Source organism: Ptychodera flava, chromosome 7 (assembly GCF_041260155.1).
Source record: "Ptychodera flava strain L36383 chromosome 7, AS_Pfla_20210202, whole genome shotgun sequence".
Taxonomy (NCBI): Eukaryota; Metazoa; Hemichordata; class Enteropneusta; family Ptychoderidae; genus Ptychodera; species Ptychodera flava.
Window position 1 is genome coordinate 32,529,111 of NC_091934.1, and position 27,428 is coordinate 32,556,538.

The window sequence follows — 27,428 nt, forward strand, 5'->3', positions numbered from 1 at the left end:
AGTAACTGTACAAATTTGTATTCAGAACCGTGTTTGAGGCGGAAAATTTGTGCATGCTTTGCAGACGCAAAAAGAAAAGCTGTCGCTTTTGCATAACCTTGAGTCATCTGTTCATAGAACTGGCGTTTGTACTGTAGTCTTACCTTTCTTTGACTCAATAAGTCTTTTGATAGACCCATCAGACAGAATACTGATAATTTTCAAAGTCTGTCTGTGAGCGACCGGGTATTTTATGTTTATCCCATGTCGAGACCTTGCAGCCCTCAATCTAAAAGATGCAGGCATATAAAGTTGCAGATCGCATCCAAACTTCATATCTGGCTGTATTACAGCTTACCAAGAACTTTGCTAAATCCTTGTCAGCCTGCGGACGGAATTAAAAAAAGAAGCATTCTTTTCCGGGATTTTTTGTTACGTCTCTCTTCATCAAGATGGATTACTTTTGCTTCACACTTACAATATGTCAACCTTCTCTTTGTGAAACTGATTAATCCATACACTATATCGTTTGAAAAATTTTTTCATAATCAGGAAAAAATTTAAACCTTATGGTTCTATGCTATCCTGCTTTTGTCCTGAGAAAGTTCTGCTGTTGAAAAGTTACATCAATTCTTGAAGTGAATGAAAACATTTTACCTATTACGCTGTTCGTACACATTTCCAGTCTTCCTTATATGGCTGTTTGATCTACCTCACCATCATGCCGTGCCGATTCCTTATATATTTCTAGGATTTGTTCCGTAACTTTGTTGCAGTATACACGTAAATTACGATCATTTTTACCATTTTCTCAATATGTAGTGAATAGTTTTATACCGACACTTTCAGGGAAATGCGTGCTGAATGTAAATTTGTATTAAGAATCAATAGATTTTTATCTGGGTAGAAGTTTTTCTCTTAACCATATCAGACAAGTAAGCATCAAACCTACATAATAGTGCCTGTTTAATCATTGCATGGATTACTAGTAAAGGCCCAACTCTCTATCCCATGGCTTCATGTCAATCACCAGGTTTGCAGGAGCAATGTTCTATCTCCACAAATCACATATTGTTAACAAACTTGACATCAGGCATGTAAGCTCACTTTATAATATCATCATTATGAATTATATTTACCCAGGCACTCTCTTTGTCAGTCAGAATAAAAATTATAAATACATGTAGAAATATGATAAGAAGACATAATGAATAGATATGAAATAATATCTGGTGTTGATAGTAAATCCAACTGACAAGCACCTGCTCTTTTATAATTCTTGGTCACTATTCCTGTGCGAGCTTTTCCTGAAAAATCCAAAAGCTGGAATATCACGTGGCATTGATCCCATTGAGTCATCTAAGTAGAGCTGTGCGTGGACAATGGCTAATGAGTACCACCGTGCAATTTCTGTCCAAATTGGACCCAATGTCAAATCTGATGATAACTGCCGTTTAATACCATGTTCTGGATAAATCACGCAATTTATCAAAACAACACAGTGTGTATGCAAGGTTTGGTTTCCAATTTACTTCGGGTGTAAATCACCCCAATTTTTATACCATTAAACTTTAATGTTCATTCTTTCTCTCGTCTGGCCGTCTGCATCATAATGAGGCAAATATAGGGGTCAGCTTTGGCCGTAACCTCCATACTGGCAAATATCTGGCTCTCACTGCATGAAATGCCTGAGCATTGATGGAACTGAATCAGTTACTCATTCAAACTGTCTAGCAATAGAATATATTATGTACTTCAGAGATGGCATTAACCAGATATTTTGATCCTAGACTCGTCTTTGTTGAGAGAGGTTTGTACTTTCCAACATAGTGGGTTCCTCCTCTGTAAGAAATGGTGGGAAGTTTATCTCTTGAATTTTGCATCACAGGGACTCATCACATGGGAGTGGTTTGGTCGTCCCTGGTTATAAGGTGCACTGTATACAGGAAACCACATATTTGCATTTATGAGCACCGTGAACTTATGCTGTCGTAACAAGGGAGCGTAGCAATAGAATACTAAGTATTCAACCACTATATGATGTGGTATTTGTTGTTGTTGTGCAACTTAGCCTGGTCACCCCTAGTTCCATCTAAATAGGTCCAGACTCAGCATTGACACCAATGGGGTTTGGCCAAACCATGATGATGAAAGGGTGATGAAGAACTGCATTTGGACGGTGATGGTGATACATTCAGTCAGATATTTGTGTACATGTACATCAGATTCCGCATGAAAATCAAACTTTTCCAACAACTTTTGAAAGTAAGGACAAAGGATTCTGTTCAGTATTTTGTAATCTCTGTAGTTTATTTTGATATTGTCAGATTCATAAAATACAGTCAAAACAAAGATAAATGAAAAGTGTGGTGTTTTCGGTAACACCCACGCGTACATGTATGCATGTACGTATGGGTACATATGCACAACACGTGCACACACACAAAATCAGCTAATTTAAGTTGCATTAGGAAGGTGTCTGATGCGTGGGCATGGAGAACATTGGCAAGTTGGCTTTTAATCAAGCCAGCTTTGTTCCATCAATTTTAAAAAGTCATGGACTGTGCAATGAAACTGCACTTGTGGACAAGGTCCGCTGGGTTTTACAGAACTACAAATTTTGCCAAATGACGTGAATGCAGTCATGTACATCTGATGGGAACTTGAGATAAAACCTTCCCATTCAAGTTTGAGCCTTTATATCATTAAATGATCGTCCGTGGATTCCATGTAATCCTACTAGTCCAGACAGGTAATATACTTTTATAGAGCAGTCGGAGCTGCAAGCTTACTCACCATCAGTTAATACAATACTATTTTCATAACAACGTTATCACTTTGACTGCAAAAGTTGAAATCATACATACTGACCCAGTGAATATATTGCTATTATATGACTATTGGAGAGATAAGAGTGAACTAACACATACATATATCCATCAGAGAAAATTTGTGTATTTTTGATATCAATGAGACTCAATTTGATTGGCTAACATTCTTATGAAGGCAAGTAAGTAATTGGCATAGCCTGGTATCATATATATTGTGCAGACTCTCTCTCTCTCTCTCTCTCTCTCTCTCTCTCTCTCTCTCTCTCTCTCTCTCTTTCTCTCAAAGCCATGTTGCATAAATTTGTTTATCAAAAATAATTTTTGATCTTTCACTATCTTCCCTCTATCCAACCAAACACAACAGAAAACAAACGCTGTAGTCTCTCATGCAGTTTTTCAGCCTCTTTAACCATGTTGTGTTTTGTTGGATGTCTATTCAAAGTCCAAAATGACGATTAAATTTTTATTTTTCATTTTCAACAAATAAAAATCCAGTGCAACCTGCATGGTATCAATGGGAATTAAACAGATCACGCATCATGTTAAACAAAACAGCTTGAGATAGTTTGGACAGAAAAGCTGACAAAGTACTAATTTTACAGTCGACCAAATTTGACCTGACAGTTTTGAACTGTCTTCCCTCGAGAGAAACAGGGATTAGAAAGCACTGTAGAAACTGCTTAAACTAATCACCAATGATTTTGTCTCTGAAATGGCATATCCTATCTAGTCTAGCATCTCTGTTGTCAGTTTTAGGTGTTTTTATTGTGAACTGCAGTTGACCTTCACCTCAGCAGTGGAGACGGTTATCCTTTTGTTGGCTCTGATATCTGTTGTTGCCCTGGTGCAGTGATAGGGATTCCCGGCATGGCATGTTCGCTCAGCTATTTGTAACAAAGTTGTTCAATGTGTGCAGACTTCTCTGGCTTTACCTATGTCATTGATGGCAAGAAAAAATGATTTTGCAGCCAACAAAGGGCTGCTGAAAAGTGTATGTATAAGATATGAACTTCCAAGCATGAGTATATACCTACTCCCGGTACATCACAACCATCTCACTTGCATGCTGAGGGCACAGCTGCAAAATCAGTGGGTAAGATCCCAAGCTATTTGGTACCAGCTGATGAAGTTACTCATACCTACTTTTGTAACAGAGTGGCTGCATCTTTGTAAAGGCAGACATCTGGTTTTGTGTACTGTATATGGAAGGGTGTATTTCTAGGGTTAAGGAGGTCAAACGTATCTTGGTATTCCGAGGTTTGTATTGATGTAGCAATCACAAGGGAGACATTCATCTACTTCATAGGGAAATTCCGGCACTCACAAGAGCAAGGAAATTCATGGAATATTTCCAGGGGAGAGAGTTAAAGATTGGTTTGCAACAGTTTCATTTATTTAAAAGACACTGCGGGAATCGACAGTTGGTGTAAACAGTTCATTTGATCTCCAGGAACACCAAGAAAAGTTTACAACATTTCCAAAACTTTTGTGGTAGAGGCAAATTTATTAAGTCAGGAGACATTCCTTTCACTCCAAAAGGAGTTAGAATTTTACAGAAGAAAGGGACCCCTGGATTTCCAAGACAGCAGAAGCAGTGAGCAGTACGGTATTTTTGCTGGAAGGGCTCTTTCACATCACTCAGTATTTTGCAACATTTTAAACAAGATGTATATGCTAGACTATTGACCTTAGTTAAAAAAGAAGTACTAGTAATCAGACGATGTGAATTGCTATGCAGGATAAAACAAATAGAATATTCAACAACCATTATATATTGTTATCTTTTTCCCTCTATAGCCTGTAAGCTGTTTAATGTCAACCCTCTTTTATGCTCTTCAGGCCAAAGATTTTGATCAAGAGGCAACATTTTTCGTCTATCTAAAACGATAATGAATATCATCAGAATTCTTTGAACATAGAAGCGAGCCCTCAAAGTATGGTACTTTCTGTTAATAGTCAGAACTGTACAAAGAGAACAGTAGTGTATTTCTTGTAGTTTCTCCCTGTATCTCAAGCATGTGTGAAACTTTTGGGGATAGATAGACTCATATTGGGAGGTGAGTTGTGTGCAACAATCTTAGCAGCCTCACCCTGAGAATTTGAACGTCTTGAAAAACACTACTACAAGGTGTACTTTCTCATAGAAGGAGACTATGCAGAGATTTAAATTGTTGTCAAAGATTTACTAGACACATGTACAACAACATGCTTGTGTTTACCCTTTCAGTGGTGAGACCCACAACATAGAAAGGGTCAAAGGTCATAGGTTATACCAGTCTGTGGCATGAACGATGTTTGAAAACTTTCTGTGAGCGTCTATATTTTCGCTTTGTCTAGACTACTTGTCAGTTGTGTTGTAAATGAAGCTTTACTTTCTGTCAAAAAGTTTATTTCTCCAGGGCTGTTATCTACAAAACAGAATACCGAAGAAGTTGATAGCATCATAAAATACAGTGTGTACATGCAGTGTCAAACTAAACTGTGTGTGATCTTTCCACATGGTGTAGTGTGAGCCAATGAAAAGTTATGTAACTCACATCAGCTCTGATGGTATGGGGATGTTTGTAACATGGATTTCTATTGACCAGACCAGCAGCATTGAATTGAAAACATGCTTGGATGAGTACATTTAAATGTTTCAGTTTAGGAAACAATATCAAGATATATCACTTCTTGTCAACTTAAAGAGAGGAAAACGTTTTTCTAAATGCTGTGACTTGAAAATCAACAAACTCCTCAAAAAATGTTTTCATGGGGAAAGAAAAATGGATATGTTTACCTGATTGATCCCTTGCAAACTGTTGCCAACCTCATGCTGTTGATTTTCCCCTCACTTTTTCAATGATAAGCACATAGTGCATCAAATTGGAGAGAGTTTTGTGTCAGCAATTTTAGGCCGTTCAATTAAGAGTTATGCGTCACTTTGCTGATTTGTTCCATCACAATTTTCATTTACTTTTAACAATCATTTAATAATTCTTTCTGTGTAAATTTTGTCTTAAAAATGTACTCCAGAATTTGTCTTGACTTGATCCTCAGCCAATCACTGGTCTTGTCATCCGTTACCATCTCTTTTGCAATAAAAGATTCTGATTGGAACGTGAGTGCATATATCTTTGCTTCTGTGTGCTGGTCTGAAATCAAGCTGAATTATGGGATAGGCATCAGAAAGCCTTGAAGACTATTGAAGAGCTTGGGTTCCATCTTGTCTCATTCTGATTGGTGTTAAAGTCAAATCTTATCAGAAATCAATTCCTCAGTTGATGGATCGGGTTCCTCACATCGGCTGTGAATTTGAAAATGGGAAGACCGCATTCGGTGTCACGGTGCTTCTCCCATCTGTTGCCATGAATGATGCGGTAATACCTTCACAGTTTAGCAATCATGCTGCCGTCATTACCCAAAGGTCATTCACAGCATTCAGGTGTTAATGGCCGTGTTTCAGGAAACACTTGCAGCATCAGCCGTGACAACGTTGGCATGGAAACAGCTCCGGTGCCTTCCTATGCACTCGAAGAACATGTACATGTCACTTCTTATCGATATTACATTCTTCAAGAAGTGCCTTAAAATGATATGTCGTGTTATGTGGTTTCTTCCAGGTTATTTTCCAGAAATTTATAGTGTGAGATCTCAATCTCATCCTTCAGACTTGCTCTGTACTTCCTTATATGGTGTTGTTCAATGCACGCTGACATTGCGGCTGATAATGAAACGATGAATTAAATATCCTTTGTTGATTTCATTTCACAGCTTGAGATTGCACAATATTTGAATTCAGGAAAGGTCATGACCTGTAATTAATCACATGATATATAGTCACACCGCTACTGTTCTTGTATTGATTACATGTAAAAAGAGGGATTTTATGTGTTCTTGGACTTTTATTTTTGTAGTTCATTTTTCAACAGACTATTCTGAATTTGTCATAAACCATGATGAATATAAAGAAAACCAGCCTATCTCTGTCATCTAATTATAATCAGATCATTCTGTTTTCTCAGAAACATCTGGGCTATACAGTAACCTCGATGCAAGGTTGTGAAAAATCCAGACTCATTATTTCTACTGATTTGTTTCTTCACCAGGTGTACCCATATCAACCCAGACTCATAATTTCCACTGATTTGTTCCTTCACCAGGTGTACCCATATCAACCCAGTGGGGACCACAGGGCTACTTCTACCCCATACAGATAGCACAGTTTGGGTTGAGTCACTACAGCAAGAACCTCACAGAACCCAAGCCCAGGGTGACTGTCTATGAGAATGGTGAAGGCCAAAGCTTACCCAAGTGGGTACTCTCCGATGCTAAGAGCCATGTAGAAAATATTTTGGATGAAGAAAAATCTTCTAGAGTTATAGAATTTATTACTCAGGGTAAGTTTGTGTGTGTGTGGTTTTTCATAATGCACAAAAACGCATGGTGACTGCCGTATTTTGGTATTGTTTATTGGTTGCAATAACAAAGTTTGATCGCTGTTGATGGAAATGGAGTTAGAGGGTTGTGACTTTTTCTGAAGTGGTTACACAGTACACAATTGTCAGTTGCAATCAACTTGAGATCAGCTTTTTCAATTCCATGTATGAACACCTGAAGACACTGGGTCATTCCAAATGTGATGACTGTGGTCCAGTACAATCAGATAATTGTGGCCACCTATGTTATTTAATCCAGAAAGACTTAATCTGAGCTTCATCAAACATGCTGTGATTTGAAAACACATTACAACCGTTTGTCACTGTATTGCTTGTTACTGGACAGATAACGGAACCAGTAGCCAAATTTTTGTCATAATCTTGGGAATTACAGACACATATTGATTACACCTTCTATCATACAGTTGTCAACTCTGTAAGAATATTTCATTCACTTTTGAAAGTTGAGTTAACCACTTGAAAAATGAAGAAGGCATAATTAATACTCTCATGCAACTTTTGAATATCACTGAGGAAACTTAAATTATTCAAATATTTGCAGAAGTCATGTAGTCTGCCAACCTATCTGTCAGTGGTTATCTGTTATTTTGTGGATTTTTGGTACAGACATTCTTCATAAACAAATCTTGACAATATTACTATCAAGTTCTTTAGTGATCAATGAATGCAATGCATTGATGCTACAAATGAAGAAATTAGTAGACAGCGCCCTCATGTGGTATAGTCTGACCAATTGAAATACATTTTAATAGTGCGAGAAGGAAGGTTGCTCCATTCTTAGAGACTAATGGATTTTGTTTGCTTACAGACGATGCCAAATCTGGTGTATCAATGAATTTGAAGAATTCGGAAGATTTTGAGCTTTCATTTGATTTTAAATGCTTCAATAATTGCAGTGTCATTGTGACTGTGGAGACGACAGAAAAAGATAAGCCATACATGGTGCACTATATTACCACCAGAGACGTTATCGCTAGACGAGGAACTCATGTATATTATGGGATAGGACACTGTAGACAGTGGAGGACTATAACCAGAAATGTCATGAATGACATACGAAAAGGTATCGGGCAGACGAATGGTAAGTCTGTCAAAAAGCTGAAGGTGACAATAAGTAATATAGTGAAAATTACGGTACAAGGTTTCGGCCGGATTGACAATGTGCTTTTGTCCACCACTGCACATATGGCTCATTTCTATGAAGCTGCAAACTGGCTGTTACGAAATCAAGATGAGCATGGCGGTTGGCCCATTTGGGTGACGCGGATTCTGGCAGATGAGATGGGAGAGCTGCCTCCTGGCTGGTACTCTGCGATGGGACAAGGACACGCTATGTCCACACTAACACGAGCATATCGTAAAACTGGCAATCAAGAATACCTCAGTGCTGCACTTAAAGCGACAAAACCTTTCAAGTTGTTGTCATCGGAAGGTGGCGTAAAAGCAGTATTTTTGGATAAATATCCGTGGTACGAGGAGTACCCTACAAAACCCAGTTCGTTTGTCCTGAATGGATTTATTTACAGTTTAATCGGCCTTTACGATCTTATGACGACTGCTCCGCCGGCCCAAAGAGGGGAAGCAGAGAGACTGTACAGGGAAGGCATGGCATCGGTTAAAGCTCTTCTCCCGATGTTTGACACCGGTTCAGGGACAATTTACGACTTGAGGCACATCACCACCGGAGTCGCTCCGAAGCTTGCCAGGTGGGACTACCACACAACACATATCAGTCAACTTCAGCTGTTGAGCAGTATTGACAGTGATCCAATCTTCAGGACAACAGTGGAGAGATGGATCGGGTACATGAAAGGGAAACGAGCAAAACATAACTGAGTTTGTTCTTATATCGCCAACTCACAAGCAAACAACACATCACAAGTTCCAATACGAGCCAGGCCTGTCCAGATCAGGGGAGTCCGCATGAGGAGTTTGACACATGGAATATGATCTTGAGAGGCAAAAGGATACTGATTGTCTCTTCAAGAGGACAACAACATCTCGTTTTCACAAATTCATGATCAGACAGTTGTCATGTAAGTAAGAGGTTGCAGATGCTGTCACAGTACTCAGTAAATAAAACTGAGAAACAATTTTGCAATTCATTTTCCCAAAGTTTAATTTGAAAAAAATCACTGTCATTGTTTGATGTCAAAACAAGCCATATCAGCTTTAATTTTTAAATGTTACAGAAACTTTAATTTCATGTCAGATGCAACCTTTCTGAGAATTACGGTATAGCACTTGATTATTCCACAATAGGACATTCTAGTTTGGTCCTTTCTGATAAGTTATTGGCATATGTTTTACAATTGTGTACAGAGATACTCTTGGAGAAAGGTTTTACTCCTGTGCATTCTCATTTACTTCAGTAGTTTCTGATGAGTCTTCGTTAATAATACCTTATCATATTTATTTAATTCCTCTGTGACTGGCTGACAAACTCGCTGAAAAAGAACACAACTTTTAAAAGACATGATACTCCATAATTGAAATGCAAAATGTATTCTCTGTACCAAGATTGCCTTGCTCTCTCCAGAGGGATACCTTGTGAGCTTTGAAACAAATATGTGTAGTAGGTGATACATTTTGTGTAATATGTATACATTAATATGTATATGCTGTATGAGATGACATACATTTTGATACATTGTAATATTTATCAAAATGTTACACATAGCATAGTAAGTGATATATCTTGTGTAATATGTGATACATGTTGTTACATTGTATAACATGCATGATATACATTTTGATACATTGTGTATGTTAACCCAAAATGCTACACATGTAGAGACATGTAGCATAGTCACAAAAAGACCTAGTATGTAGCAAGTTACACATTATAACACTGTGACAGAGTAAAACATGACAACACAGTGTGTGTCACATGATATACTGTATGACATGAACCTATTCAAAGGCGATGTTTCTTACATGATTGTATCAGTGACACATTATGTGTAACATGTAATACCTGTTACATAGCATGAGACATACTCTGTTGGGCATGTGACATTTTATGTGACATTGAAAATCTTACAAGCACGTGACATTCTGTACAGCATGTGAGATATTTCGTATCATATGTGACACATTCTGTATGACATACATCACATATTACACAACCTGTGATACATGCTATGGTATGCCAAACATATTTGTGTAGCATGTTGCACATTTAAAGCATTAGTCTGCTGTGGAAATGTTGGCTATGGGAAATATAATCATTAGCCCATATTGGGCTGGTAGGCGACAGAATGTGGATATATTGGCCACAAAGAAGTATTTTTGGCTCATATTGGGCAGATAGAATATCTATTGAAAGTACAATACTATATCACTTCAATGCGGGTAAATAGTACAGACTATTTAGTGTAGCCACAAGAGGAGGTGCCTGTATAGAACTTTGTACAAAGTTTTATGATATTTTCGGTGTTAATGAGTCCAGTGCGGGGAGTCTATTGAATAAGCCATTACAACACATGAGGTTTCTATTTACTTCAAATTAGAAGGTGAAACCCTCATGTGTAAATGTACAGGGCACAAGCCATAGATCCATAGAGGAATGTATTTGATACTCTGCACACTGTAATTTACCAAAGTTTCAGAGGTGTAGTCGGGCTGATTTCTTAAGTTTGTTATTGTTGTCAGGTTGCTATGGTTACCAAGCTTCTTATCTATTTATGTATATCATTATAATTTAATGTAATTTCTTGAATAATTAAGGCGTTAGATAATGTCCCAGTGTATGAAGCATAAATAAGCATTGCTTTTTGTGATCTTTTGTCGTAAGATGTGAAGGTATCTCATTTGAGCATGTGCGAGTTGATGTTGTAGAGCAACATCATGTTATCACCACAGCAACAGTCCCAAAGGCCTGACTTATAAATGTTAATAGTGTTAATAAGGACATTAACATCATGTAATCGTCAAATTAGCCTGTATTTTGTGAATGGAATCCTACCACACACTCTGTAATCAAATTCAACCCGGAAGTGAATAACTTGTTGATGGGGAGCAGTGGAAAATTATGAGGAGAGCTGGGAAAATTTTCAAACGTTATGGTGAAAAGTTAAAATGAACTAAAATATTCCGAACAGAAATTTACAATTTCTTTGGAACTGTAGAATTGTACAGAGAGTTGCATAGTTTTCTCACATCAGATGGACATATTGACAAGCATTTGGTAGCTTATAATGATAATGCATTTATGATGAACTCATATTCATAACCCTGATCAGAAGTCCCTCACAACAGTATTGCATAAATCTTTGATTGTTGTCTGTTTGTCATTATAACACATTGCCCATCAACCAGCTGGGAGAAGTTTTGCACCTTGTGTCAGCCATCGAGCCAGTCTCCGATAAACACAGCGGCACAGATGGTGAAGTGGATCTTACTAGAAGTTCTTGCTAACAATACTGGCCATATTTAGAACTTTGTTGCAAAATCATCAACAGTAGAAAGATGCTGCGTAGTGACAAATATAGAGAGCACAAAGTATGCCATTCAGTCATTTTTAGCATTCAGTTGATTTCAAACACAGTACATCATGCAAAGATACTACTACATATTGACACTGAAATTCTCTCATTTTGATCTCAACATATCATTTCTTAATTAAAATGTAAATTATTTATTAAAAAAAATTCAAATGACTTATTTTTTCTCTAAACGAGCCAGGCAAAAGCTAAAAATGCGGCACTTTGTTAACCTACTCTCTGTTTTTCTCAACCTTTCACACCATACTGTGGAAAATAGTCCCTTTTAAAATGTCACTTCTTTCAGATGATAAGCAGGTTTCTTCCTATGTCATTTGTAAAAACCAGATAGTTCCTTGCCTCTTTCAAGATATCATCAAAAGATGAGCTGAAATTAATTAAATTGCATCTCTGAAATGCCAGCCTGAATGTTTCAGGCGACTTTAATTGAATTGAAGTAAACTTGAAAGGAAACTTGTATGTTAGAAAAAAAAAAACGATATGACTTCTCAATCGGTACATGGAACTTTAACACCAGTTAGCCATTACAAGTAACGATGGGATAATTGTTTTTATGGTTGTGCTTTTTATGCTGAATGTCAGGATCTCAAGTAGAAGTATTTCATGACATTACTTGTGCTTACAAAATTACAAATTTTAGGAAACTACTGTATAATTCCCATGATCCAAAAGTATTACCAAAGACTAAGACACTAGTAATGTGCAAAATAAAATTGGTAAGAAAGGGAGAAAAGATTGATTTGTTGTCGGCATGATTTAGAAAAGATCCATCACTCAGTGTCATATTTCTTGCTGGATTGACATTTACGAGTTCAAAGGTCTGAGTTCAAAGGTCGTTGCTTTTGGCAATTAAATTGACATGAAGGGGAAGAGCACTTGGAGAGGCAACATTTTGATTTCTAGTTTTCAAAGAATTGAGAGGATACAAATTTGATGTGCACATTTGAAATTGAACCCCTTATCAAGCTAAAAGATGGTCATTTTTACAAAGCCATTTTCACTAAAAAATTTTCTTGGATCGTTTTCTTTATCTATTATTGGGATGCTATGTAGCTCAGTGACACAGTTCCTTATTAGTGCTCTTGGCTGCTTTGTTAAATTAACAACTGCTTGTTGTGTATAGAAGACAGTACTTCATTTCCATGTATACGGCTTGCACTGTTTTTCAAACAGTACTAAATTTTTACAATGTTTCTATGTTTGGTGTTGGTGTTTCTACTTCAGTAGTTAGAGGAACGGCTGATGCTGAGAGCCAAAGTGGTTATCTGGAGATGTGATAAAAAGTTTCAATAAAGCCATAGCACATGCACTTCTGTCTCACAAAATTAAAAGTCATACAGCTAAGGTAAATATTATAGTACATATATAACAATTGCTGCATAATACTTCAATACACTATCACATTCTCAGAAAATGTATCTGTAGTTTATTTGAAATGTATCTTCACTGCTGTCTTTTGGTATAACCCCCATTGTTTCTTATTGTAAAGCTGGACCTCTACATGGGAAAATGGGATTAGAGGGGTGTGGTTATCACATACCAGTTATTACCAAATCCACAGGAACTTTAAGTTCCATTAGACGTAGAAACTGGTTCAAACTAACTGTGTACATGGGTGACTTTGCGTAATTATGAATTCTGTGTTCTGTTATTCTCGTCATTTTAATTTCAAAACTATCCCCTGATGCCCACCATACAGCAGAAAACTGGCAGTAATTGACCTTTGACCTCCGACCTGTCAACCTCTACAGAACCGATATCACTATCGTTGGTGTACAAATGTACTCGTTTCTGATTCACAGAGACAAATTGTGAAATTATAAACATAAATATTTTAACATGCGACAACAAGATGTAGATGGTAGGACCTTCACATAGCACTAGTTACAAAATGGGTACACAGATTGGACTTTTAAGATGGCAAATTTTTAAATCTGCATGAGATAAAATTTAGATTCTATGGTTCTCCAGAAGGTTCTCCACTGTACAGCTATAAATAGGGAGATGATTGAATTCAAAGTGTTGTTTTGTCAATGCCGGTAAGGTTATAGATGATTAATAAATCCTGAAATATTTTTGATATAACAACAAATGAAAACAGTATAATATTTATGTATTTAAGTGGGTAACGGGGTCTGATTATTAGGTAGTTTCTTGTGAAGTTGACATGCCTTGTCAATGGTATGTATGATATCTCTATCTGTCCTTAGCTTTCTTGTTACGCCTTGGCAAACACATTTCTTCATCATAAAACCCTGAGATGCTTAAATTGTAATTGACATCTGACATAATTTTGCTATTAGGTTTTATCTGATATTAGAAGCTGTGTCACCTCGTTTTGCTGTGTATTACTTTATAGGACGTCCATCCGTCCCGTTTTCAAATAAGTCAGTGAGCTTTTACTCTGGAGCGCATTAAATTATAATGAATCGATGTTCGACTTTGTCAGGTTATTATCAATCTTGTCATGAAGCTCTGTCCATCACTGTCACTTTTCATGTAGGTTTCAGAAAAATTACTTTATTTTTGCTGTGCCCAGGGACGAATGAAATGGTTCTCAATGTCCTTGATTTATTTCGTGTAGCGAAATTGTCTCGTTAAATTGCTTGTTACGCTTTCCTGGCATTGTCAAGCTGGCAAAGTTTGAGACACTTTTGACTTTCCAAAAGGAACATAAACCTTTGTCTCCTATTGCTTCAGCTCGCTGTCAATTTTGTCACATTGAGATGCATGTGTGGTGGCATAATTTTGAAAAGAATTGATATCACAACGTATGGAAGTGACACATCTTGATGATGGTAATCGCTTGATACACCATCATACCTGTGAAATTCATAAAAACTTCTTGGTTGGACAACAATGATTGAAATTGATCACCGTTGTTTTCAAACTTGATAACAAGAAAATAAATTATGACATCACCTGCAAAAATGTACAGAATGAATTAAAATGGCAACATTCTGTACAATACAGCAAAACTGGTCTATTTTTTACACCCTGGTGAACGGACACTGTCCTCAATATAGAGGTGTTTTGAACAGACAGATAATCTTATTCGATTTTGATTGTCGGATCAGAAACCTGCCCACACTGTAAAGGTTTCCTGATCAAAGAGGTGTTTTTGAGGACAGGTTACTAGTGACATGTAAAATAGGAAATTTAATGCAAGCAGACAATCCCTAACAGTAGGTTGATGTTCTACCCTGTGTACATCCTATCACAGCATCTCTTATCAATGATGCAATCTCCTGGAAAATCTATCTGTGAAGATTATAATTTAAGCAGTGTTTTGGAAAATTTTTTAATTGAATTTTCACAGGACATAAATTATATGCCATACAATGTGATGTCACAGTTTTAATCATTTTGCTGTTCATTTTGAATAAGAACTGGGTACAATCAAGCAAAGGAGGGGACAGCGTGAATTTTGATTTTAGAGTCCTGTCCACATTCCCTGGCATATGTGCTACATGTGCTGTTATTGTTGTTTGGCGCCCTCTAGCGGCAAACCATGCACAGAAATTAGCATTCAGTCAAAATATGTGTTGCCTGTGCATCTGGCAACCGTCCCTCCATGACCACAAAGGAACAATAATTGAAGTTGCAGGAAGTAGTGATTGAGTTATCAAAGAAGTGTAAATTTGTTCTTTTTGTCAAGCAACTATTTCCGAGATACTGTGAGAGACATTACACCGCAAGCAAGTTGATCATGCACTGTTATCTTAAAGAAAAATGTATTATAAATTTTAAGAAATGTAAGGACACTAATGGAAGACGTCAGATTTTATCAAACGTTTCGCCTGTGACAATTTCTGAAATGCTTTGGACAGAATAATTTTATCCGCATTTATTTTGTTTGTGTGTTCAGTTCTCAGGCGACAACTCAAGTAAGCTTGCGTCTCCTCTTTTAAGTGACACAATTGACATCTCAATGAATTCGGGAATTACAAAATGGTTATTTCTTCTCATGTATTTGTATATTTTTGCAACTGTGCTGGCCGGTTTTCGCCAGATGTAATTGGAGTCACTTTTATCGTTAACTTTGATGAACAAGCACAAATCTTCTTGTCTTTGTTAAATTTGGAAAATAAATGTTATTTTACCTAGATAATACCAGCGCAGTGTCTTAGTTATTTATACCCTCATATACACCTCACAGATATTTTGGCCATCAGAGAACGTGGATACTTAGGGTACTTGGTACCTTGAGAGTGAAAGGCTTCAACTTTTGCTCAAACTCTCCTCAACAAAACTTTAAACTATTCTCATAAAAAATCAAGAATAAAATTTAAGGGTCTCGGTGCAAATTTTGATACCAGAGAAAAAAATCACTCGATATGTACCTATGTGTGAAATTCAAATGGCCGCCGTCCCTGTGTTATCTATAAGGGAGGAAATGAAATTCCTGATTTTCACAAAACTGAGCAACTGAAAACTTTATTTTACTCCACAGCTTCAGTGAGCCCCTACAAGTGCTAGGCTAAAAGAATGTTCTAAATTTTTCGAGAATATCTGTCCCCGAGGTACATTCTACCTCAAAACACTTGAAGAGGTTCATATTTGGGGTAGAAAACCTCACTTTTGTATTAATGATTAAAATGAATAAGTCAAAAAATGCTACTTTGTGACACGTAATATCAATTTTCAAATAAGAGAATATGTAGAATAAACAATTTTGTTTTGTATTATCTATGCTCATTCTTACAAGTCAGATGTTGAATTGACTGACATTCAAGTAAAAGTGATGAAAATTAGGGTAGGAAAATGCAAAACTTATTGTCAAACAAAATAGCAGTTTTGTTGTACAGTATTTTGAAGAACAAAATGGGAAAATTTAACAGTATTTGACCTGGTCAGAGTGGAGTTAACTTTTTGAAATGTCGGAAACTGGAGGAAAAAGAAGCAGCAATATCAGGTGATTTGGATAAATTTGCACATCTTTCTCATCAAACTTAATACAGGTTGATGTTAAAAGGTGAAACAAACCAATATTTTAATTTTTGGTAGCAAATTAATGGCATTGAATGAATCTCTGCAAAAAGGGTATTTTGAGCAAAATGCACGGTGTTAAAGGCAACACAACCTGACATTGCGTCTTTCAATATTGAAATATGTAGAGTTCAATGAGTTATAAACGGCAAGATCTTTCATTCCAGGAAACGGGGCCCCTGACTGCAGTAACCCTTTTTATGTTTATTATAAATCTAAGTTGTCATCACAAATCGAATTGCATAATAATAATGCTGAGGAGCAAATTTCCATATTGTGAAATGAACGATATATTTTGATTCTGGAAGTTTTCAATCTGTGCCTAACAATTTAGACTGCTCTTTTCAGAAAGCATGATAAAATTCAGGTACATCATTAATGGGTTTCACCCTACAAGAAACGCTCAGGCGCCAGAGACGTTCCTTCAAAAGGGCGCCCTCACTTTCCTCGAAAGAAGTAGTGTCGGAGCCTTGGAAAGTTTTCTGAAAAGAACGAATAAATCTAAAGCGATCAAGACTTTGAAGAACTGATTGTATTCTTTGATGTAAACCATTATAAAACCTTAGTTTTGTATTTAATAATGATTTAAAAAATGCTATTTTGTGACATGTAATATCTAATTTGAAACTAGAGAATATGCAGATTGAACAACAATTCCTTCATTTGATACTGCTAACAATGCAAAAGGATATTGTACATTTTTTTCTTTTCTCTTCGGCATAGTTTTTGAAGGTGACGCGTAGTTGAAGTCATAAACTTAGTCATACTTTACTAAATCGAATGCTGCATTTTTGATGCAGTGTTCAATTTTAAAACGGATCCATCTATCTTTTCCATTTCGAAACAATCACGATTGGAACTAATTTGGGATAATTGGATTTGCGTATTTTTCAAATTTCTCAAAAATGTTAGGTGCCCTATAGCTGAATGTCTCAATATTACAAATTACTCATAAAAACAAGTATGTAACGTAAAAAGAAAAGCAGATGAGATTACATTTTCAGATTTAAAAGACCTTACTTCACTATCCAATTATTCCAAATTAGTTCCAATCGTGTTCATATTGAACTCTTTCAGTGGGAGTGATATATGGTATTCTGTTTGCAATATCAATTCCACAGTTAATAATGTATATGATAGTTTATGTGAAATTTATGAACAAACATGGCTGAGAAATATTCATAATGATACAAGGAAGTGTGAAATGCAGAGGAACAAGCTCCGAACTTACAGACTATTTAAGACAAAATTTGAATTTGAAAGTTACTTGTTAGATATAAGATCTTTTACCTATAGGAAGTGGCTGACAAAACTAAGAATTTCGGACCACAACCTTCAAATAGAATTGGGTAGAAGGTCAATTCCAAAAGTCCCTGCAAATGAAAGATTCTGCAAATAGTGTAACTCTTTAGTTGAGGATGAACAGAACTTATCGAGATAGTCTATTTTCATCCACAAATTTGTATAATCCTGGCTTTCTTGATTTGAAAAGTTTATGTATATCTTTACTCACAAAGATAAACTACCTCTTGCCAAATTTATTTTTTGTACTTAAGTTCCTCCCCAGCAGCAGCTTCATCCAGTGTTTGTTGAAGTCTGCATCTTTGAGTTTCGTAATTTTACCACACTCCTTGAGTGTTTTGTTGAGCAATAAAGTAATTGTATTGCATGGTACTGTATATGTTGACATTCATGCATGAACTGTGACAAAAGTACAGTATATAATAACTCTTCAGTCTACAACCACCATCACATAGGCTTACACTTCTTCCCCTCTTCGTGCCACGACTGTCGCCAGAACATCCTTTCTTCAGACCCAATGCTGACGTACACACCTGGTACCTGGTAACTACGCAATTTGAACGTCGAGGGCGTTATATCGATCTCTGTCGGTGATCCTGCCAGATGACTTGACAAGGTTGTTCGATTTTCTGTGACCCGCAGGAAGAATACTGATTAGGCTGCTACTGTAGATCATTGTCCACGAAACACAGCTTCATCGATCAGGATAACTTCCGATGCTTGTCGCCGTGACATAGACATACATTTTGGTCGTCTCCACGTTCATTGCTAAAACCTCTCCTAAATACCGCATTGTGGTTTGTAATCTACAGTTTACAACTTGTCAACGAAGGGCAGGGTTATGCCAGAGTCTCATAAAGCTCTGGAAATTCCAGGATCACAAGGGATTTAATTCAAGCGATACGGGGATAACTATAAAATGCGACTTTAGGAATGATCTAGACAGCTTACATGTAATGTAGTCAACGTCGCGAATCGGGGCAGTTTTTTTCCGCGTTTGAGTTTGTAACCAACGCTTTGCCGACCGTTAGTAATTCTCAGACTACCCGTGAGCTACAGGTAGTCCTGTAGCAGAAGACAGTGAACTTCAAGTCAACGGTTTGATGTATAAGAAGGTGAGAGATACTTTTGTTTTTGTGTGTAATAGTGCCAGTGTTTTAATTACTAAGGGAGGAACGGTTGTCGACATGAATCAGAAAGACACGCGTCAATGTATGTCTCCCAACCTTCAGGTAACACAGACGCGTCGGATCGCGTCGCTACTTGAGATTTGGTTTTCATTATCTAATTCGTTGCTGTAATGTGTTCACGTTGACTGTCAACGTAGGCAGAAAACAGGAATATGTAAACGTATTGTTACGGATATCAGCGTTACTCTACCGTGAACCCCTCCCTACCCTTCAGACAACCAACTTTGCGATTCGGTTGCACCAAAATTAAGCGAAGTTAAGGCGCTCGACGACAAGGAATAAAAACATTCCCTACAAATACTGCATAACGTATCTTGAAAAGAGTGGAAGGATGAACGGAATATAATGAGGAATTTTTGAGAGGCGGTAGAACAGATGAGTTTAAAAAATCGATATTGGGAAAAGTCGCGGTGCCAATGGAAATATTGACTTCATGAAACTTTTAATGACAGGGATAACGGGGAATATGTCGCTCCATCAACTCAAAGGATCGACTCCATTGTACCGTAACGTTGGCAGAAAGTTTGATCATTTTATTTCGTTGGAGTGGCCATGGAGTCAGTAATCACATCGGCATTTTAAAAAGCTTGATGTCTCGCGATAGAACAATCCAGAGGTCGATACGATGATATCTTGGTCGAGTTTGTGATTTAATGTTCTGTGCGGCTCCGATTTGGGAAGGAACTGTCCGAGATCAGTGTACTTTTAGATATTACAAACACTTAGCTTCGTGTTTTTTGATTACTGAACTCTGACTAAATTGATTAGATTGAAGATAACTAGTATACTTCGTCTGTAGTCGAGTTTTGAATCGGTTTTACACGATATGATTATCTTTGACGTCACATACTGTGAGTTGAATAAGACATTTACAAGACTAAACCGAATGTACTCTTTCATAATTAATGGTGTATCATGCTTCAGTGAACAATGCATATATAGGAAGAATATTCCATGCAAAACGAATAGAAAAAAGTTAAAAACCTAAAGCGAATCATACCTGCCTACTTTACGACATGTTTATTCAAGATGCAGTAACTTTGATGAAGTGTGGGAAATTGCTTTCATGAATGGCGCGAAACTTCTTCGGTGGCAATGTGACCTCACAAGATTTTTGAAGAAACACGACCGCAAAAACGCCAACCAAATTTCTTTATGTCATAAACGAGATCTAAAGGTAAATTTGCATTTTGATTACTATTGCAGTCTAGGACATGTTAGCTTTTGCCGATTATCGTATTTTAGCAGGTTATGCGAAGAATATTTGCCGCAGTTTGCCGCGAGTCCAACTTTTAACTCGACCATCTATATAATTCAGAATTCGAACAGCTATCCCGACTACCCCGGTATTCTGACGGTGAAAGTGTTTTTTGCACTCTGTGACTGCAATGTCAAAAGCACATGTACATAACACTGATAATATGTCACGTGATATCTATTTTTTTCCATTGTTCCGGTCGCGACGTAATTTTATCTCCTGCCATGACTTACATGTAAAGTCGCCTTCCAATTGATACGCCGGAGTCGTTGCTCGCGATATTAACACGATTGGAACGAATTTGGAATAATTGGATCTTCATATTTTTCAAATTTCCCAAAAGTGTTAGGTGCAATATAGCCGAATGTTGCAATATTACAAATTACTCATAAAAAGAAGTTTATAAGTTAAAAAGAAAAGCAGGTGAGCTTGCGTTTGCAGATTAAAACGATCTTACTTCACCATCCAATTATTCCAAATTAGTTCAAATAGTTTTATTGCCATACATAGAGGGCAGACGTTTCGCCAGCGACCGCAGCATTTGTTGATCATTCTGCTACCACTCAAAGACTCCTACAGTCCGACTTATATCTTTGGAGGACTATGCAAATAATTCCTCACTAATAATGTATATTCTCAATTTGTTTCGATTGCAGGATTCAATGGATCATAGTTGGATTGAGATGAGATAGAAATGGATATCAAGATATCACTGTAATGTATGGCTGACGAGAGAATGGTTTGTCAGCTGTTCATGACAGACACGACAGGAGCTCCCGCCAGGTTTCTAAATGGACAATTCAAGGTTTTCAGTTACCATGGCAACACCCAGGAAGCAACGCCGAAACTCAGATAATGTTCAAGAAAGTTCGACCGCAGCGACAAAATTGCGCAGACGCTCCAAGATAATAATTGTATTTTTGCTATTAGCGGGTACAATTCAGATACTATACATTAGTAGCAACCTACAAGTTCACTTTAATGTTAGGAAATCTTTGCCGTGGAGCTCGGTCAGAGAGGAAGCTTCTGATGGAAATGATTTCGGAATGTTAGATGCCTGGCCTGGAAAAGTCGCCGATATTGATGACGACGAAAGAGTTGCTGAAAAAATGATTGCAAAATTACAAAAGAAGAGACTGGACTACGGTATGAATTTCACCTGCCGTGCATTGCTGACCTGGAAAATCGAGGATTTGATGTTGACCTTCAAAACGGGAAAAATTCAGAGATTTTCACAACGCCATATAATCGAAGACCAAGAATATCACGAGATGACTTTGGACTGCATAAAATTCAGGAAGGAAGGTGGTTATTACAGCAAGCCACGTTCCCGCTTGGAGGCCGAGTTCCCTATAGCGTACAGTATACTGATGTACAAGTCGGTACAGCAAGTTGAACAGTTGCTGCGGACAATTTACATGCCGCAGAATTCATACTGCATCCACGTCGACGCAAAGTCGCCCCAGGAGACGATCAAAGCGATGAAGTACATAGCTGGTTGCTTTGACAACGTCTTTGTCTCGTCCAAGTTGGAGACCGTTTCACACTGCACTTACAGCGTACTGCAAGCAGAGCTAAACTGCATGAGCGACCTCCTCAAACGACGACGGTCGTGGAAATACTACATTAACCTCTGCGGGCAGGACTTCCCGCTCAAGACCAACCTTGAGATCGTGAAAACCTTACAAAGTTTAAACGGACAAAATGACATCCATAGTGTTAAAAACCCTCACCAAGGGAGACAAATTTATGAATACACAATGAAAAGGGGTGACATTTTCCGTAAATTACCCCTCAGATTCAAAAACCCTGCACCAGGAAACCTAACAATTTACAAAGGCGAGTTTCACGTCACTATGACGAGAGATTTCGTTGACTTTGCAATCAAAGATAATCGCGCGAAGGCACTGCAACAATGGCTGTCCGACACGGTCTGTCCAGATGAACACTATTTTTCAACGCTCGACAGAATTGAGGACGCCCCCGGTGGTTACCGGTTTGACACCAAGGAAGATGTCACGCGGGAAAAGTTATGGAGAAAACGATCGAACAGCGGTGAAATTGAGTGCTATGGTGTGTACGTCCGTGACATTTGCATATTCACAGTGCGGGACTTGCCTCGCATTGTACATCAACCACAACTCTTCGCCAATAAATTTCACATCGACTTTGACGCTCTTGCCATCGATTGTTTGGAAGAAATTCTCAGAGATCGGACAGAAAATCCAACGAACATTGATCTAAGCTTTGCTGCAAATATGCAACATGTCAAGTGGAAGAAATCCCTGATAAATAAATGGTTGTCGTAAATGTATCTTTTACCTTAAAATGCAGCACAGGGACTGTCTTTCAATGTATACAAAGATTTTGTTTCTCTTCAATCCAGGCTGTACTGGTTCGATGACATATTCCGTTTTAATGATAAAATGGAGAGCTCAGATAACTTTTACAAAAATAAAAACAATATCATAAAATTTTGAATGAATCTTAACTTTTCATTTACTTACGATAAGTACACCATACTGATACCAAAACGTTTATGTCCCTTTTTCCTAGACACTTCTCCGGCTCTAGTTAAGCAATAAAACACACCCAGCGATGGTATACCACGAGATTTTGATCGCGAGTGCATGGTGAACTGGTCAAAAACGAGTGGTATACTGTCGCTGGGTGTTCTTTATTGCTATTATATCATAACAGTATATTGAAATTCTGGAATGGAACGTCAAAAATGATTTTTGCTCTAGCGCGTGTGTGCCAGCCGTGGTATATCGCGAATATATCACGGTTCTTTTTACGTCTCGACCAATCAGATCGCTGCATTTGCGCCATCAATATACTAATATGATATAATTGCCGTTATAGGTTAGGGGATGGTTACAGCGCAAGTACAAACTGACTTACAATTTAAAGATATTAGACAATTTGCGGCCAAATTCTCCTTTCAGATGACGAAACACGATTGAAATTTCCTCACAACTCAAAGCGTTTTAGGAAGTTCTGAATTAACACAATTGCAACTAATTTGGGATATTAATTTGATAATGAAGTAATGTCGGTTTGATCAGCAAATATGCGCTCATCTGCTTTTCTCTGTAAGTTACGCCCTTGTGTTTATCAGTAATTTGTAATATTGCAACATTCGGCTATACAGCACCTAACGCTTTTGAGAAATTTGAAAAATATAGACATCCTATTCTCCGAAATTAGTTCCAATCGTGCTTGATTTAAGTCGGTATGTGTCTTGGAAAGAGGTTATCAGACTCCTATCATTTTAAAACTTGGGGATCATCTAGCTATTCCATCATAGAATACTGCGTAAGTAAAGACGTCGCTGTACTCCACATCTCATTTTAATCAGATTGGGCGTGGCCGTACTTCGGCATAGAGTCTGTGCTTTAAAGGTAGAATACGTCTTGGGGACAGATATTCTGACACTAACCTTGTAGTACTTTTTTGGTCTATCACTGTGGGGACTCAGTTTGACGCTCATGGACTAAAGAAAGCTTTCATCGAAAATTTTATTTCCCCTATAGAGACAACACAGATATAGCGCCTGCCATTTTGAATTCCAAATGTCGAGAAATATAGTGTAGTTTGTTCTCCTGCTACCAAATTTCGCACGGTGAGCCCTGATTTTCATTCTTAATATCGAAAGGGAATGGCTCGAAGTTTCTTTTCGGAAATAAGGGTCAAAAGTTTTAGAGTTCCAATTTCGAGGCATTTCTATGTATCAAAGTGTAGGCCTATCTGTTTTATAAAGCAAGTAACTAAAGGCAAGAAATGTAGGAACATATGTGTTCCTGTTTCACCGTCCTTGTATAGAAAGAAATTCAATACCTTTTGATTTCATAAGGTACGCATGGCTAAATCATAGGAGTATTTCTCTGATTAAGACAGAAGCGTTATCGTTTCTTTTCAACGAAAATTTCCAAAACGTTATTTAACAAATAATTTTCAACAGCGTATTGACACAAATGAGTCGCTGACCAAGAAATAATGATGCTTTTATGTAATTATCAAAACCGTTGAGAGTAAATGCAAGGTTGGTAGTCATTTTAAATTCAGGTAATTTTCAATGGATGGAAGTCCTAACACTTTATTTTCGAAGTCTTGTACGGCGACATTGCTTTCAAACCGCATTTACCCAAAACGGTTTCACTTGACTGGACCTTTTTTGAAATATCGAAACAACGACAACATTTCAACTGTAAATTCTTACATTCCTGCATAAAAGATTAGTCAAAATGGACAACCAAAAGTCAGTTCTCTCCTTCAACCAATTGTAGAACTTTATGTATTTTATGTAATTTAGTTATGCTTTTTCATGTGCAATGATGCAATCATTTTATGATTAGATATTCGGTACACATGAGGCAACCCGTCAAAAGGACTCTCCATTGTTACAGTCGTGTCACATGTTGCTGAAGCTGCATATTGGTAACCCCCCTCCCCGCTCACGCTGATTACCCGCTCCGATTGGATAAAAGTATGAATGACGTTAAGTTCGGAGAACCAATCATAACCACCGAAGAAGGCGCAGCGCGCACAAGCGCGTGGTTCAACACAACCTTCGAGAACTGTATAGAACTCCGTATACGAACTACCTCGGCTGATTTTCGGTACCACACTGTAGCAAAAGAACATGGTTTCCTGACGAAATGAATGTCTATCATTTTAGAGAGAAGGTGAGTATGGAACCAGAAAGGCAGGTAAAGATGACTTCAAAATTTGCATACAACCACGCAAACGATTAGACGCGCAAAATAAGAATAACTGAACGACACCTGTATGTTAGTCGTGGTCTACATGAATACATGAGAGAACAATGTTTGATTCGGTAGGGCTTGGAAAGACAACACTTATTTGTTTGCAAGTCTTGGAGAAAATCTTCAATGTAAATACTAATTAATTTTAATTTTAATTAATTTTAATTTATATGTCATATCAAATTCGAGCATGATTCTTGTTCGGTATTAAAAGAATGCGCGCTTACGATTCTTATTAAGGTAGTAGGCCTATGCACCTCGAAAGTGAAAGACTTAAACTTTTGCTCTAACTTTCCTCAAGGGATCTTTCAATCATTCTCTTTCAAAATCAAGAATAAAAATAGGGGGTCACCGTGCAAATTTTGGTACTAGAGAAACAAATTACCCAAGATTTACCGATATTGGAAATTCAAAATGGCCGCCATCCCTGTGTTAACTCTATGAAGAAAAATAAAAATTTTCGAATTTCGAAAAACTATGCCGGTACAAAGTTTTCTTCCACCAAGAGCTTTAAAATGAACCCCCACATGTGGTATATCAGAAGAGAATTGTAAAAGTTTGAGAGTCCGAATGTCTGTCCCCGAGGTGCGTTCTACCTTAAAGAAGCGCACGCTGAACAAGTGACGACTGAGGCTGTTCGCAAATATTAATGACGCCATTCTGTCATTAAAGTGTAAATTTAAAATAGACATTGGTACGCATTTTTAAATTGCACTTTTACGTGCAGAGAACGACGGAAATTCAACGTGGTTGGCAAACCACGCAAACAAAACTTGTCCGCATTTCGTTCGTCTGATGTCGCGTGCGTGTAGCTATACTCAGTAACAAACTTGTTACCATGAACAACCAACATCATTACTATCATCATTATCATCATCATGCATCTTTACTCATTACGAAAGCGAAAATCGGCAATTGTTAAAAACTTTATACCTAATTAAAGAAGACATCACGTGCGCATGAAATACTCCTCCCGCTTGACATCCTCTTTTCAATGAGACAAGAAGTTTCTTATACTTAAATTTCATTTGTTTCGAGCTATTCATATGTATGTACCTTATTTACTGTTTTAGTGTCTTGTAAGCTCTAGGGGCTAGGTGTGGCGACCAAGCCGTTTATATAAGTCCACACTTGAGACTTTATAAATAAACATAACATAACATAACATAACATAACATAACATAACATAACATAACATAACATAACATAACATAACATAACATAACATAACATAACATAACATAACATAACATAACATAACATAACACAACATGTCTACATTTACCCTACAGAATAAAAATGTAGACGACATTTCTGTAATGACAAATGATAACTCTTTGGATTCAAGCACAAGGTAAGAAGGTAGCCGTAAAAGCGAAGTGGCTCTTACAATGATCAAAGTATTGAGCGATTATGGAAAGGAAACTGTCGTCGGAACTGTGCCTGTGCGAGTTTCTTGTTTACAAATAATGAATATCGTGCACGATATCTAGATGCACCTCATCATCATAGCTTCAACATTTAAATTATACGAGGTAGATTATGACAGACATGTTTTAACTTTCATCAATCACCATCGTACCTTGGATACAGTGTTTACATTGGTCGTATGGGTGCCTTACGACCTTTGGGCGCAGTTCTGACGACTGTATCCCGTGTACCAGCATCGCTCTAATATTGATAAGGGTTAAGCTTATATCTTTAAAAGTAATTAATGCGAATCAGAATCCTCTCAATGTCAAGGGTCTACGCATCGGCTTCTGGAATGTACAGCATATTACTAACAAGATCGACGAACTCAGGTTATTGCTTTCTCACGTGAACAAGCCTTTTGACATTTTGATTTTAGGTGAAACGTTTCTCTCTGAATCTCACCAAGACCTTGACTTTATTGTGTCGGGGTATAATTTGCAAAGAAAAGACAGGATTTCTGGAGCGGGCGGGGTCTTCTTGCATATATCAACTCTGACATTTCCTGTATCCGAAGAACAGATTTAGAACTTAGTACTCTTGAAATTATCATTATTGAAATTTCTGTGAAAAATGCACGCCCTCTTCTTGTTATCGGTGTATATCGACCGCCCAGCTCAACACTGTCTGTTGATAAAGATATTGAATCTGTGATAGAATCAGCGTATTTTGAAAACAAAGAAATCATTGTCTTAG

The 27,428-nt window shown here is 37.4% G+C and overlaps 2 protein-coding genes across 8 annotated transcripts in view; both read left to right on the forward strand.

The window, feature by feature from the left end:
* The window catches only part of LOC139137306 (D-glucuronyl C5-epimerase B-like), a 149,407-nt gene extending 133,542 nt beyond the window's left edge, over positions 1-15,865 (forward strand). For all 7 annotated transcript variants that reach the window (XM_070705325.1, XM_070705326.1, XM_070705329.1 and 4 more), the window contains 2 exons: positions 6,953-7,189; positions 8,058-15,865. In XM_070705325.1, the coding sequence (XP_070561426.1) occupies positions 6,953-7,189; positions 8,058-9,085 (1,265 nt within the window). In that variant the 3' untranslated portion in view covers positions 9,086-15,865. The remainder of the gene's footprint in view (positions 1-6,952; positions 7,190-8,057) is intronic.
* A 2,807-nt stretch (positions 15,866-18,672) lies between these two features.
* LOC139136206 (beta-1,3-galactosyl-O-glycosyl-glycoprotein beta-1,6-N-acetylglucosaminyltransferase-like) lies at positions 18,673-22,963 on the forward strand. Its single transcript, XM_070703945.1, has 2 exons — positions 18,673-19,160; positions 21,150-22,963. The coding sequence occupies exon 2, from the start codon at positions 21,285-21,287 to the stop codon at positions 22,800-22,802; it is 1,518 nt and encodes a 505-aa protein (XP_070560046.1). The 5' UTR covers positions 18,673-19,160; positions 21,150-21,284; the 3' UTR covers positions 22,803-22,963.
* The last annotated feature ends 4,465 nt before the right edge of the window (positions 22,964-27,428 follow it).